Source organism: Mustela lutreola, chromosome 1 (assembly GCF_030435805.1).
Source record: "Mustela lutreola isolate mMusLut2 chromosome 1, mMusLut2.pri, whole genome shotgun sequence".
Taxonomy (NCBI): Eukaryota; Metazoa; Chordata; class Mammalia; order Carnivora; family Mustelidae; genus Mustela; species Mustela lutreola.
The window spans coordinates 38300046-38315419 of NC_081290.1; the positions used below are offsets into that span (position 1 = coordinate 38300046).

Sequence of the window (15374 nt, forward strand, 5' to 3'; positions counted from 1 at the left end):
GAATTCTCCATTTTTGGTGAGAAGGTTTCTGAATGGCCTGTCCTCTGAAGCTAGCAGCACTGTTTCCAACTCCTACATTGCCCACCGGCACTGCTAAGACAGGATTATACTTTGACATTTTTTTCCCACAAATTTTCAAAGCCTTCAATTCCCCCCATGCTTCCCAGTGAAGTATTGTTATGCTCTTAGTTGAAAGTGAATTATGTTGAAATAATTACATTTTAAAAATACTTTCTCAAATGAAAAATTTGGTGGGATTCCTTTTTCCTAAAGCAGAACCAGTGGAGATGGTCAGAGGGTCCTAACAACTAATGATCTCTCCAGTCTATTCCCCTGGCAGAGGCGGTCCACACATGCAGATGCCTGACTTCAAAAAGCAGGTGATGTTTTGAGTTGGCAGTTTTTGTTGTTGTTTTTTAAGATTTTATTTATTTGACAGAGCAAAAATAGGCAGAGTGGCAGGGAGAGGGAGAAGCAGACTCCCCACCGAACAGGAAGCCTGATGTGGGGCTCAGTCCCAGGACCCTGGATAATGACCTGAGCTGAAGGCTGATGGTCAACTAACTGAGCCACCCAGGCGCCCCTCATTCGGCAGTTCTTATAGTGAGAAAAGGGCTTAAGAATCCTGAGTGGTCATTTGTTGTTCCTGGACCATTTTCTGTGCTGGGTTTCAACTGTGGTCTTGTGTTCCTGTCCATCTCAGGCGGTAGGCAAGCAGGTGTTTTTTCCTCTCAACTCTGCTTCCGGACAGCATTTTACAGCCCTCTAGTGGCAGCTGTGGGACTGCAAAGCTTTGTTTCTTTTAAAGAACACTTGGATAAGAAACATAAATTTCCCTTACTTATTTTGGGGAAGCACACTTGCCTGTCTTGAAATATTTAATGTTGCTGTTTTTGTTTGGTTTTGAGAGATAAAAAGAGAACTCAGTTGGGAGGGCCAGAGGGGGGCGGGAGAGAGAGACTCTCAAGTGGACTCTGTGCTGAGCATGGAGCCTGACACAGGGCTCCATCTCATGACCCCGAGACCTGAATCAAAATCAAGAGTTAGACGCTTAACTGACTGAGCTACCCAGGTGCCCTGAAATATTCAGTGTTTCTAGAAGCAAGCTGTGAAACATTTACTAGATGGAGGGAGAGTCAGGGGAATTAAAACTTCTCCATTGTTTGTGTTGGTCGACATAGTGGGTCACAAACGGTGAAGTCGTTTTTGAACCTTTTCCTCTCATATCAGCACATCCAGTCCATCAGCACATCTGATCTTTTCTGACTTTGGAAATAAGTCTGGATTCTGATTGATTCTCAACACTTCTGTCATTATCACTCTGATGCAAGCCACCACCTTTATTGGGTTATTGTAATAACCTCCTTTGATCGACTTACAGTCTTGTTTTCTATACAGCTGTCAGCAATCATGCATCAAAGAAGTCTGATCACGTCAATCCACTTCAGATGCTGTGTTGTCTGTCCATCTGCCCGAGAGTAAAGTACTTAAATCCAAGAGCCCCTATGTGATCTGGCTCTGGTCTCTTTGATCTTGTCTCCTCCTGTGCTCTCCCTCCCTCACTACATTTGAGCTGTTCTCCTCCATGGGAACCCCAGGGCACTGACACTTGCTTCCTTTATCTGAGAATGGTCTTCCTGCAGCCATTCTCCTGACTTGCTTTGTCACTTGCATTTCCTTTAAGCTTTTGATTAACCACTCCCTTCTTTCTGAGGCTTTTTCTAGTACTGGGTATAAAGGAGCACTTCTTGTGTCCCTCATCCCTTGCTTTATTTTGTCCCATTGCACTTGCCACTGTGTAGTAGCTTATATAGCTATGTTTCGTTGTCTTCCTCCTTTCACAAGAGGGCAGCCTCCAGGACAGTAAGGCTGTGGTCTCTCTTGTTCATGCTTCCGTTCCTGGTATTCAGAAAGGTCTTGGAACTCAGTGGGCACTCGGTAAATATTTGTACCAATGAATGCCTAATGATTTCGGGAACAGTCACGGTGTACAGATACTTCCTTCTCTGAAATTGATCATGGGTTATGTTGAGGAATCTTTAGTTCAATTATATTAGCATATCAAAAGTAAAGGCCCATATAAACTTTGTTAGATTCTATTACTAATCTTTTACACAACAGAGGCCTTATGTAGTAATGCCTAAATCCTTTATGTTACTAAAGAATATGCCTACCGCTAAATCCAGTGGTCAGAGAATATTGTCTTTCTGATTGTTTTTTGTTTTTCGGGTTTTTTGGTTGTTATTGTTGTTGGTTTTTTTTTTTTTTTTATACTTTATTGATACTTAACAGTAGTTGGCATTCATTCCTGGAAACTTCAAGGGCTAGTTTGAGGGAATTGCTATTATCTTTTATTTATATTCTAGCATAATTATAAGAAAGTGACAATTTTATTTTCTTTACCACCCCCCCCCCCTTTTTTTTCTTTTTTCCAACCCCAGAATGCTTTACTTTGAACAAAGCCTTACCTAGGTCAGGGCATATTCTCTAAGGAGTAGTCTTAGCACATTGCTAAGATCAAGATAGACAGTAAATATTTGTTATTGGAAAGAATAAAAGCACCTTGGTGTGAAGAGCAGGCAGAGGCTAGCATAGTATCTAGCTTTGTCCAAGATACATAGCCCAAGGGAAAATCAGTATTTGATTTGGAATATTGTGGCTTATCAACGTGTATTCCCCTTGTCTAAAGACACACATTGCATAGCCACATGCCAATGATGCTTGTAATCTGTTTTATTGTTTGAATGATCTCTGTCACTGTTTATCTGCACTTGCATGGGTAATTAAGAATAAACCGAATGTAACTATTAATTCTCATACTTATTCATGATTGCTTACTTCCTATTAGTAAATGAGGCCCTCAGGAGTTAGATAACACTTTTAGGCTCTAGGACCATTTGTTGAGATGCAGCCATCATATGTTTAAGTCCAGCAGATGTAGTTGTGCCAATTTCAGATTATTTTCCTGAGAAACTGAAATACAGACCAAGAATAATGTAGAAGCCACAAACACTGGGGCCTCATTTATGGTTATGACCTACACAGTGAAACAAATCAGAGAAAGACAAATACCACATGGTTTCACTCACTGGAATTTAAGAAACAAAACAAAATGAAAAAAGAAGGAAAAGAGGCTCTTAGCTACAGAGAACTAACTGGTGGTTGCCAGAAGGGATGTGTGGGGAGGGGATGAGTGAAATAGGTTTAGGGGATTAGAAGTACACTTCTCTTGATGAACACTGAGTAAGGTATGGGAGTTTTGAAACATATTGTACATCTGAAACTAATGTGTTGAATATAGTTCAATAAAAAACTGAAAGAAAATTTTAAAAAAGTTGGGTTTCTTTTCAGTAAAAATATGACCTACATTTCAAACACAGTGATTTATGTAGATTAATAGAAACAGACAAAAAACATTCTATGCTGTTTACTTGGCAGGAGTATCTTGTGTGAAACTAATGACCACAAGTAATAACCAATGGAAGGAAGGTTTGTTGTTGTTCCTGAAAATATAAATTATTCTAATACAGTCTGGATCTGTTCATATAGATATAAAATGTAGAGCAGATGCTGCATACTGACATTGACTTAGTCACGTGAACATTTTCATGTGTTTCAGTTTCTAATGATGCTGGGGAAGTTGGGTAAATATTTCCTCCTGATCCATGGGAACTATTACCTGGAGATTGTGTAATATGCACAGTAATTCATTGTTGAATGAATTTTAATAAATACTTCAGCCTTGGTCATTAAAGACAAAACTATTTTTAGTAGTTTGGAAGGTGAAAAAGTAAAGAGAATTTAAAAACTACATCTCATTATAAAGTAACCTAGGATTCATGTTTGAATGGAAGCAAGTCTAATCTGGAGGCTGAGACTAAGATCTGAAGATCTTGAGTCCATATAGTGAAGTACTTTCCACATCTTAGATCTGAGATACTACTCAGGTTTCTAAGCCTGGGCTCTGCTTATTCTTCCCTTCTTCCTTCTTGATAATTTTTCCTACCTGGAATTCAGTCTGTTTTGTTTTGCTCCTTTTGCCTTAATAATCACTTTCTCATTTGTTTTTTGCTAGCCCATTTTCCTACCTCATAGATAACAGTTGTACCTCAGCATTTGTCCATTTCTTCTCCTTTCCCATTAATCATTTATCTGCCTCTATGGATCTTCTTTTGTGTAGGTTACCTTCATTCTCATGATGCTATCTGTCCACTTACATGCTCATGCTAGGGCCCTGAAGACCTGAGGTGATTCTGCTCATAAAATGGAATTTTCTATCCTCTTTGGTTAAGCCATGGTACTAAGCTACCTTTTATTCTGATAATTTAAATTTTTTTGTGAATACCTGTCAAACATATTTAAAGCTTCAGCTGTTTTTTCCATCCCTTGATGTCTTTTGACTTTTTAGATTCTTTTGTTTACATTTTCATTGTGCTTCAGGCCTCTCTTGCCCTATTCCTGATTTCCAAGCTTCCAGTTTGGTCTACATATTATCCTACTAATCATGTTATTTCCTTGCTAAGAATTTTGCCTTGATTTTGTTTGTTTGTTTCCCCTCTGTAATAAAGTTTGGAGGCAAAATTCATTACAGGTACTGCAGAAGCTCTATCCATATTTCCTGTTTCCTCTTGAGTTCAAAATTATCAATAGGCTTGTCTATATGTCTCTGAGCAGATGTTGGTTCTTTCTGCCTCTGTTCTTGTGTTCTTCTCTGCTTAAAGTCATAAAGTTCTGCTCTTCCCTCACCAAACTCCAGTTATGCTCCTTGTTTCAAGACCTAGCACAAATACTTTTTTTTAATAGTACTGAGAACAGTTGTTTGACTTAAAATATTTGATTCTCCTAATTTTAATGCTAACTTGCTGTATGACCTTCAGCAAATGACTTACCTTCATTGAATTGACTCATATTTTATTTGATATCATTTGTATGACATTTATAGTACTCTGTGTTCTGTTATATGTTCATATCTAACTTGACTTACAACTTTGATTGCTCTTTGGGGACTAGATCAGATTTCTGTGTCTGTAATGCAGCGTGTTTCAATGCAGCATTGAAGGTCACTTAGCTTTTGTGGAGGGAGAAAACCAAATTCTAATTTACCAAATTGAGATCCTTCTGTTTCTGTGGTGAGAATGGAATGGATGGTTGAATAGCAAGTCAGCGTGTACTCTGAAGTAGAGTAGGCTCTAAGTAACAGAAATAAGAGTAAGATTTTCTGGGCATTTGAGCAACTTAATTACTAGGTAAAATCTGTTAACTGGTCTCAGCATTACTTCTATTAAAAGAGAAAATCCAATCTCAGGAATAATCTATAAGAGTGCTTTTTAAATATTAACATGGATTCAGATCACCTGGGGATCTTTTTAAACTGAAGATTCTGATTCATCAGGTCTGGAGTGGGGCCTGAGATTTTGCATTCTAATAAGCTCCCAGGTGAGGCCAGTATGGTTACAGAACACCTGGGTAGTGTTATTTCTTTTCTCTTACAGAATTGGGCCATCGGCTCTGACTGCAGTAGCATTTAGATTGTGGTTGTGGGAAAGAATCTGTAAATCATGTGTTACAGTGAGAATAGATCCTTTGCCCATGTTTCTGTGTCTGTATAATTTATGTGAATATGGATGTATGTACTTTCTCCTGTCTTCATTTTCAGAGGAGAGAAATGACTGGATCAGCATCCTATTAAATGCACTGAAATCACAATCCCCTGCCTTGCAGTCTCAAGCAGCCGCTACACCTGAGAAATGTGGCTATCTTGAACTGAGAGGGTATAAAGCCAAAATTTTTACTGTCTTAAGTGGAAGCAGCGTGTGGCTTTGCAAAAATGAACAGGTGAGCTGTGTTACAGTAATTGCAAATTATGGTGCCTTGATTACATTCACAACTGTGCTTTTTAGACTTATTAGTGTTTTTACTTATAGCCTCTTGCTTTTGCCTTGAATACTGCACTAAATATAACAAAGAGTTGTTTTGTTGAATTTTCTCAGTTCCTCCTGTGACAGGAAAGTAATCTACATCAAATTTGAGGCTAGACATCACCTTTTTAAGGGATTGAGAAAATAAAATCTTGAAAATAATTTTTGAAGGATATTCCTTAGCTGAAGTAATATTGTAATATTGTAATTCTATGAGATAACAATCAGAAACCAATTAACCATTACAGCTGTTGATGAAATGGCCCAGTTCTGCAGCTGTTGTGTTTCTTTTATAATAGAAAATTTTAAGAGCAGGCACAGGTAACACGTTTTTGTGAGTTTCTAGCATTTTTTTAAAAGTAGATATGTTAGTTTCAGAGGAAATAATTTACTATAGGCAGGTGGTTCATATATGCACATACAAAACACACCACATATAAATAAAGTAGACTTGAATTGTTGACTTATTGAATTTGGTTAATATAGAAAGACTTTATAGAGAAGTTCTGTGTTTTGAAGAGACTAATATTAAAGTTCTAACAAATTCTATTAACTTTATTTGATTCAGTAGACTTCCTTTCTCTAACATATCTGATTCTTATTTTTATCTTACTATTTTATTTTTTTAAGGATTCTGTTTATTTGAGAGAGAGAGAGCCCACATGTGTGTGCACTCAGACAAGCAGGAGGTTGTGCAGAGGGAGAGGGAGAAACAGACTCCCCACTGAGCAGGGAGCTGGCTGTGGGGCTCGATCCCAGGACACTGAGATCATGACCTAAGCTGACTGAGCCATCCAGGTGCCCCTCACATTCCTGGTTTTTAATATGTATAAGAAAATACCCCATTTGGGGAAGGAGTTCTTAATCTTTTAGCCTGGAATACATTAGATTTTTAGTAATTTGTGGAATTGCACAGTGTGCTTTGGACAGCTGATCTAAGATGAACTCACTGGTGACATAGTATAATGAGTGATGACAGGCTGGGATAATAATGCCTACTGTGTTCATAACAAAAAATACAGATGTCAACTCAAACGTCAGTTTCAAAAATATTAACTAGAGATCTTTATCTAAGACATCTTCTGAACTTGAGTGTGATCTTTTTCATTAGGTTTTCTGGATAAGATTTCTTAGCCAGTTAACTGTGGAAGGAGTCATTGAGCACTGTCGGCACATGAATAAGTTGGATAGTTAGCGTATCCCTCAAGAAGAAGAGGGATACGCTAACTCAGCTCATAATGTGTATGAACTGAATGTGAACATTTTCAGTCTGTGAAGTGAGATGATTAAGACTTTTTTCATTGGAATGGAGCTTAAAAATGCATAATTTGCATTTGTCAGTATGGAAGTTGTTCTGCCAGATTAATTGAGGTATTCATTTTTTACTTGCACAGATTTGATGGACTTCAAATTATTAGTTTCATCATTTCCATTAGCTGGATTGTCTGAGTTTACATTATTCTCCCAAAGTAGATGTTTTTTAAAGTTTTATTAACATTCTCTGATTAGAAAGAAATTGTATGAAATTATTGCTCTAATATTAGCATTTGCACATAAAAAGCACAAGAATGACTAGCAGCTGGTGAGTATTGTGCTAATTAATTTATAAACATTTCCTTTTAATCTTGCCCATAAATGTGGGAGGAAGATGTTCTCCTCCATGTTTCGTAGATGAGGAAAATGAAGGTTGTGTAAGCATTGTAGATTGTAATGCATAACAAAACCAGAACTTTATGACTCTAAGTGGTAGCATCTTAGCAACTATACCCAAGTGTCTTTAAAGGGTATGTTGAAAATTTCTGGCCTGTGACCTCTTAGAAATAGTCTAAGCTGCTTTTCTTGAATAACTGAGTTGCTTAGGAGGTTCGGAGTGTAAGTGTGTTTGAGTAATACACTTTCTACCAGGTGAGGCATTCTACAAGGGGTGTGCTTGTTGAGGACTTAAGTCCTATCTTCCAGGAGGAAAAGTCTGACAAGTCCTTTGTTTATGATGGATGGTGAGCCTAGTACTTTATTTGGCTTGTGCAGGAGTTGTAGAGAAGTACAAAAAGGACAATTAATGAAGTCTGGAGATTAGAAACACTTCCACATACACGAGCAATGAATACATTCTTCTGAAAAATGAAAACATTAGTGCTGGACCCCTCCTCATCTTTTGAGACATAAATCTGTTTTCAGTGCATGTATATTTCTGGTCCTTTTCTATGCTTTAACATGCCTTTATATCAACCCTTAAAACGTACATACCATTGCTTGTGCATGTGTTATTTTAAAAAACTTGCATTATTTTATATGGAGCTGGGTCTTAAGGGACATGATCTTGAGTCAAGTCTTAAAGAACTAGCTGGCCGAAGACTGGATGGATAAATTAGGGAAGGCCTTCTATGTTTAGGCCCTAATTTACCATTCCAGTTTTATCTGTGCTTACATGCTATGTATGCCTTTTTCTCCAGAGGAAGGTTGCCCATTGGTTTTTTCACATGGTTGAGCAGATTGTGTGAAGAACTTGGGTGACATGCTAAATGGGGAGTCTTTTTCCTGAATGCAAGGGGCTTTAAGGTTACATTTAGGAAAAACACTAAAAGATATACATTCAGTGCAACTTCTGAAAGTTTTGTATATACAGTACATTAAGTAATCATGTTTTTTTTTTTTAAATTTCTTAAGTATATTTATTTTTTATATGTTTTTTTAATTATTATTAATTTTTTATTTTTTATAAACATATATTTTTATCCCCAGGGGTACAGGTCTGTGAATCACCAGGTTTACACACTTCACAGCACTCACCAAAGCACATACCCTCCCCAATGTTCATAATCCCACCCCCTTCTCCCAAACCCCCTCCCCCCAGCAACCCTCAGTTTGTTTTGTGAGATTTAGAGTCACTTATGGTTTGTCTCCCTCCCAATCCCATCTTGTTTCATTGATTCTTCTAGTAATCATGTTTTTTTTAAAATATGGAAAAATCTGCTTATCATAAAAATGTAAGTTGTGTTACACCTGAAGTTAATGTAACATCAATTATACTGATATATCAAAAATAAAAAAAAATTAAAAGAAGTGTTAGCTTTGAACTTCCATATCTAAATTTGCATTGGAGCTAATTGAGTTTCATTCATCAAAACTAAATTGTTTTCAGTTTAAAAAATTTTTAAATAATGAATTTATTGCCCACATAATTTGTAGTATAAATAGAATAAAAATAAGGAAAATCAACCCACACTACCCTAACATGTGAATTATTTTCATTTTTCTAGACTCTTTTGATAGTTGTATAAATTTACTTTGGAGGTCCCTCCAGAGAGAGTAAACAGATGATGGATAGAGGTGGAAAGGTAGCATATATTGAAGAGTTATTTAAAAGGAAGCTGCAGTGTTCCTTTAGAGCAGAGATGTTTGGACAGAGTTAACAGTTCTGGGTCTTCATTTTTTCTCTGCTACTAATTGACTCAGGTAATTAAGTTAATGTCTTTAGATTTGAATTTTTTCTCAATGTAAAGAAGAGAGATAGCTTATTATTCCTAAGGCCATTATGTAAGTTGCATGTGAAAATTCCATATATCTGGGCTCATTCAGACTGTGGATTTAGAATTTCTGGAGATAGAATGTTGGAATCCACATTTATATAAGCCATTCACATGTATCAAAAACTACATACAAACACTGCTCTCAGTTTTTTTTTTCTTTAAAAAAATGATAAGTATCTAGGTAAAGAGAGCAAGATATTTTTGGGGTTGGATAATGTGTAAAAATAGCCTTCAGCAACGTTGAATGTTTCATCATCCCACAACTTGGGTCTATTATATGTCTTTTTGTGATTAACTTTCATTTGGAAGTGATCTTTTTCCTCATTGAACATTTGAAATATGCCAACATTTAATTAGAAAGTTAAGATAATTATGATTAGTGATAATACATTTTGAGATTTTGAACTGCTACTAATTGTGCATAGTTTTGAACTATAGCTACTTTTTTTTTTTTGGCTAAGATCTCAATTTTTATGATATTATGGTATCATGCTAGCAAGGGGGATGGCAATCTGCCTCTCCTCTTGGACATTTCACGGACAGGTCTGAACACTATGGAATTAACTTTTCATTTTCCCAATTACTTGGTTCAAAGATTCATTTTTTTCTTTCATCTCTGTCTTTCCGTTTCATTCATTAATACATTGTGGGGACTGAAATTTGTAGTAGCTCTCCACTGAGTGGGAGAAATGCCTTAGGGGATGTCATGCCCCCCCCCCCCCGCCCCCCGCCCTTGCCCAGTAGGTTATAAAAATTGAAAAGAACAATGAAGAGATATGTAAAAAAAGGAGTTTGGCAAAGTAGAAACAGACACAAATTCTCGACCTAATTACTCAGTTGCGAAACACTGTGGCGCTGTTACTACATAAATTACGTGCCATCTCTTTATTTAACACCATCTCATAAACACAGTGTTTAATTTTTATAAATATTGCTCTCATGTTTTACATGCCTGTGGGTATTATAATTATGATAGTTTTTCTCCAGTGTTATTTCAACTTTGTATAAAATGAGTTGTGTTTCATTTTGTGTGGCTTATACTATACAAATTCCTGTGTTTTTGTATTCATCCATTTTACAAAATGGATTTTTACTGGACACCTTCTCATTTCTGGGCATGGCTCTAGGCTCTAGGGGTATAGCAGTGACCAAAAGATGCCTGTTGTCTCAGCTTCCACTGTGGGTAGCACACATTGTGATAAATAAATGAGACTTCTGGTAGCTTTCTGTACGTAGCCTTTTCTTCCTTTTTGATTTTTTTTTTTTTTTTTTTTTTGGCATGGACTTTCATGACCTTTTCGTAAAGAATTGTTTACATTTCAAATGCTGTTAGCTATGTGAACTAGGTACCAGCCTGATTTTAACCTTAAACGTGTTAGAATTTTTATATTCAAATTAATGGTGTGATGGTTTATTCACTGTCAGGTGTTCAAAAGTTTCAAGCCTGTAGCTGACACTCAGTAAACATTTTACAGAACGAGCTTGTTGAAGGAGCGGTCATTCACAGCTGTTGTCTTGTCTATAGAGCTCACCATTTTTTTTTAAAGTTTATTTTTAAGTAATTCTCTTTTCCGTGAATTGTCCCTTGATTTTATTTTTCCATTTATTGATTTGGATGTTACTGTCTTTTCTGACGATTTCTTAAGCTCTTCATATAATAAAGATAATTAATCATCAGTTCATTTTCTATAACTGCTTTTCTGAGCTATCGTTTACTTTTTCATTCTTCAGTTAATTTTTACTGTGTAGAAATTTTATTATCATTAAACTGCTTTTTATTTCAAAGCTTATAGATTTTTGATATTCTGGCAAATAATTATTTTATGAACTTATTTGTCTTGACATGATATGGATGTAGTATATACGCCAGTATTTAAAATTTTAAGTGAGATAAAATCTGAATGTACACTGAAGTATGTGAAGTGTTATACATGTGGTGTTGCTATTTGAATGAAATTTCTGCAAATGGATGTGAGGCACATTTAAGATAATTGGCTTTGGTTTCCATTTGTTAGGTTGTTCTGACAGCCAGTCTCCCTCTTTTTTTTTTTTTTTTTTTGTGATGAGTTTTTTTCAGGATCATGTTAGTATTAGTGAATTCATTACAACCAGATGTCTTGCTTGGTGGGTCTGTGCATCCATTTAATGATAATTGTGGCACTGAGGATTTAACTATATAAATTCACTTGATTAAACATTTTCAAATCAGGGTATAACAAGAGACTCATTCCCCCTCGTTCCCCCTACATAATGTTCCCGGTGTCTGGCACGGGGATGAAACTCTAATAGAATTTAAATAGACCTCATAGGGCTGTGGGTTGAGTAGCACAGAAAGAAGCAGCAGGATGTAGGTGGTGGCCTCAGATTCTCTGGGTTCTGTATCTGGCCAAACTCTGCATCTGGTGTTTCCCCGGAAATGTGGTGCCAGTGTCATACAATGCCACATCTGTTTTCAACAAATGTGTAAGCACCAAGTTCTTAAATTTCTGGCATGGAAACCTGGCATCCAGTGTTTCCAAAAATAGGTTTGAGTTTCAGCAAATTTGGGGTTAACAAACCCTTCTTTAATTTTTCCGGTTAGGAATCAAACTTTTATTTTGCTCTTTTACTGTGTAGTTTCAACCAGATTCTGTTGCTACAAATAACCCATTTCAGCATCTTGGTAAATATTTACATTCATTCTAAACCGAGTGTATACTGTAGGATCATTGGTGCAAATACTTTCATTCCTTACAAATAAAATGGAGATACCTTTATTGAAGACAAATTCTGGGCTTAGAACTCACAAATAAAATAATTGTCTGTTTGTATTTGACCCTTAATTTATGTGGCACTCCATTTTTATAACAGTGCTGTGTAAGGTAGATATGACTGTGTTTTTTATAAATGAGGAAGTTGAGGTCTAGATAAAATAAATAACTTCGTAGTAGTCATACAGCCAGTAAATGGCTTAGCCAGGATTCTCCCCCGGGTCTGACTCCCAGTGCTGACATGGTCATGACCGCCTTTGCAGGTGGTCCAGATTTGTTCGCCAAGCAACACTGTTGTTATAATGGTACTGGTGGTGGGATTCATGCTTTGTGAGATCCCACATTTTGTGACTGCAAATTAAATGTAAGGTATTGTTTAGTCCAGAATCTGCTTTTAGCTTTTTGCTCTCTATAGTAATATTCCAGTCACTGAATTTTCATGCTCCTGTTTTATGTTTGTTTGTTTGTTTGTTTTGTTTTGTTTTGTTTTCTGTCCACCTTCTAGCATTTTAAGTGTTGAAAGCGTAGCCTGGTCTGACTTGTGCCTATTTTTCAAAATGAGACTATTGCTGACAATCAGATTATAGTTAAAGAGCAATTTATCTTTTTAACATTTGCCTTCCACCCCATTTTTAAAAATGTATATGTACTTGCTAGTCATCTTAAATATGTGTTTTCTTATAATTAACTTTTTCACAGTTAATATGTTCCCTTGGTTTCAAATTTAAGAGATAGAAGCTAACAAGAACCATAACAGTAGCTAACTAGATCTGCGTAGCACTGACTGCGTGCCTGGCGTTCTTCTAAGCATATTTAATGTGTTGATTTAATCCGTTCCATGCTGAAGAAGTATAGGTACTACTATTCTCTCCATTGTGCAAATGAGAGAACTGAAACCAGAGAGGTATATCCGATCAAGCTGGTCTGGGTTTTGTCAATGATCTGGTCAAGTGTCACTTCCTTTGGATGTTCTCATAAGAACACAACTCTCTCTCACAGGGATTGGCTGGTTTCAGTGTTTACAGCTATGTACTTAGTACATTTCCCCTTAGTCTATAAGCTTTCCAAAGGTGGGGACCCTATCTTACGCTCTGGTGCAGACCCAGGATTTAGCACGACTCCTCACCCACTCAGAGTACTTCATAAACACTGTTTTGCCAGGATGAGTTTTCCCCCTTTAAAAATGGCTTTATCTGCTCTGCCTTGTTCTCAGAATAATTTACAAGATCAAATGAGAGTTCATAGCTTTCTGTAAGCTTCAGAGCATGACACAAATAGATATTAAACTAATTATGGAACGTACCGTAGATGGTTAATGAAGACTGATGTTTTTAAAGCCTCTAGATGTTAACACAGGGGTGAACACCCAGGACAAGTAGGATCTTGAAAATCCAATGTATCACTGTGTTCTGGCCAAAGTATTTTTAACCAGTAGTCTTAATGATTTCAAAAGATTTTTGTATAATCATTGCATGGCTTTTCTTTTTCTTTCACTCTACAGAAGGCAGGGGGAACTGTTGATATCCTGATATTTTAATATTGTAGACTCATCCTGTCTAGATTCTACAGCTGGTTCTGCTGTCTAATTCAGTTTATCTCAACATTGGCTGCATAGGAGAATCACAGGATTGTAGTTTTGCTTAACAGATGCTTAAGCTCTGCTTTCCAATTCAGGGGATAAGAATCTCAGGGTTGGAGGGAGCATTGAGGAATTAGATATATTCTTAACATAGTCTAAATACAGTCTGAAAAAGTGGTTTAATGTCACCACAAATATTTTTAATAGGAAACACTGTTGTTTCATATTTAATAGCTCTCAAGAGCACTGACATTTATTTTGTTACTCTGCTATACATTTTACAGTCCATTTGTGCCGGTGAATTCAGTGGATACTCTAATTACTCAAAACCATATGGCCGTGGCCAGCAGCTGATAAATGGTTACAATTTTCTTTCAGGCTAAAAAAAATCATCTTTGCCTTGCTTGGAAGAAATTTGGGGTCAAAAATAAAAAAAGTGAGGGTGGGCTCTAGACCCCACCCTCACTTTTTAAATTTTTAACAGAAACTGCAGCTTTATATGCAGACATTTCACAACTTGCTTGTAGAAAAGAGGGGCCACCAATTCAGGTCGGAGCCTGAATGAGGCACATTAGTTTCCATAAAACATTGTCCCTCCTGCCATCTGCTGGTCTGATGGTTTAAGTATGTATCCCTGCCCTTCCTAACACACAATACAGGCAAGCCAGGCGCTCATCAGAGAGTATAAATTGGCCTAGAATGTAACCGTTCATATCCAGCTCTTGTCAGGTCTTCATTATGGGAAACTGTTGGAAGGACATGCAGTCTATTCTAGAGTTACTTCTGTATCAAGTTGGGCCATCAGAAAGCTGTTTTTAAAATATCTTACCTTGCCTGATAAAAGGTAGCTACACTTGCGGGGAGCATAGTACAATTTATAGAATTGCAAAATCACGATGTTTGCATACTTGAAACTAATGTAACATTGTGGATGTACTTCAACTAAAAAACAAACGAAAAACACACAAAAAAACTTACCTTGCTACCCCTACTTTATATCTTCATTAAAAGAGAGTTTGAGTTTCCAGTCACTTGGGTTGGAAGTTTCTCCATCAGTTGTTATCTGGCAAGAACACTGGTATTGACAATTCAGAATTTTTTTTTTAAATTGCAGTAAATATAACACTGGAACCTATTAGATTCTTCTTGTCCATATAGATCACATTAAGTACCGATTTTTAGATGAGCTGGCCATACAAAGTGAAGTATATGGTGTTTTTCAATTATTTTGCAACACAGCATCTCTGTGTATCTTCTCTTTTATATTATTGAATCTCGGTTTCTGGCTTGTTTTTCCTAACAGAGCAAGCTATTTGTACTTTCATCAGAAAAAAAAAATGAAATTGATGATATGTTTTATAAATGCGTCACATATTCTAACTTAACATCGTCATACGTTAAAAAAATGAAGAGAGGCTTTTCTGCAATTTATGAAAGAAAACTGGATACTTTTTATAAGTGGGGGAATTTGTTATAATGTTATTTTATTTCACTTATTTTATTAGGAATCCTTTAGTCTGAAATGACAAAAACTCAAAGGATTACTTAAATAGATAGTCATTTCTTTGTTTTAGAAAATCTCTTTGAGTAGGTAGCA

General features: G+C 36.5%; 1 protein-coding gene across 6 annotated transcripts in view; it reads left to right on the plus strand.

Annotated features, from left to right (window-relative positions):
- The window catches only part of ARAP2 (ArfGAP with RhoGAP domain, ankyrin repeat and PH domain 2), a 188429-nt gene that overhangs the window by 53142 nt on the left and 119913 nt on the right, over window positions 1-15374 (plus strand). For all 6 annotated transcript variants that reach the window (XR_009351110.1, XM_059163894.1, XM_059163866.1 and 3 more), the window contains one exon: window positions 5657-5835. Coding sequence is in view for 5 of the 6 variants with exons in the window: in XM_059163894.1 (XP_059019877.1) it covers window positions 5657-5835 (179 nt within the window). In the remaining variant the exon portion in view is untranslated. The remainder of the gene's footprint in view (window positions 1-5656; window positions 5836-15374) is intronic.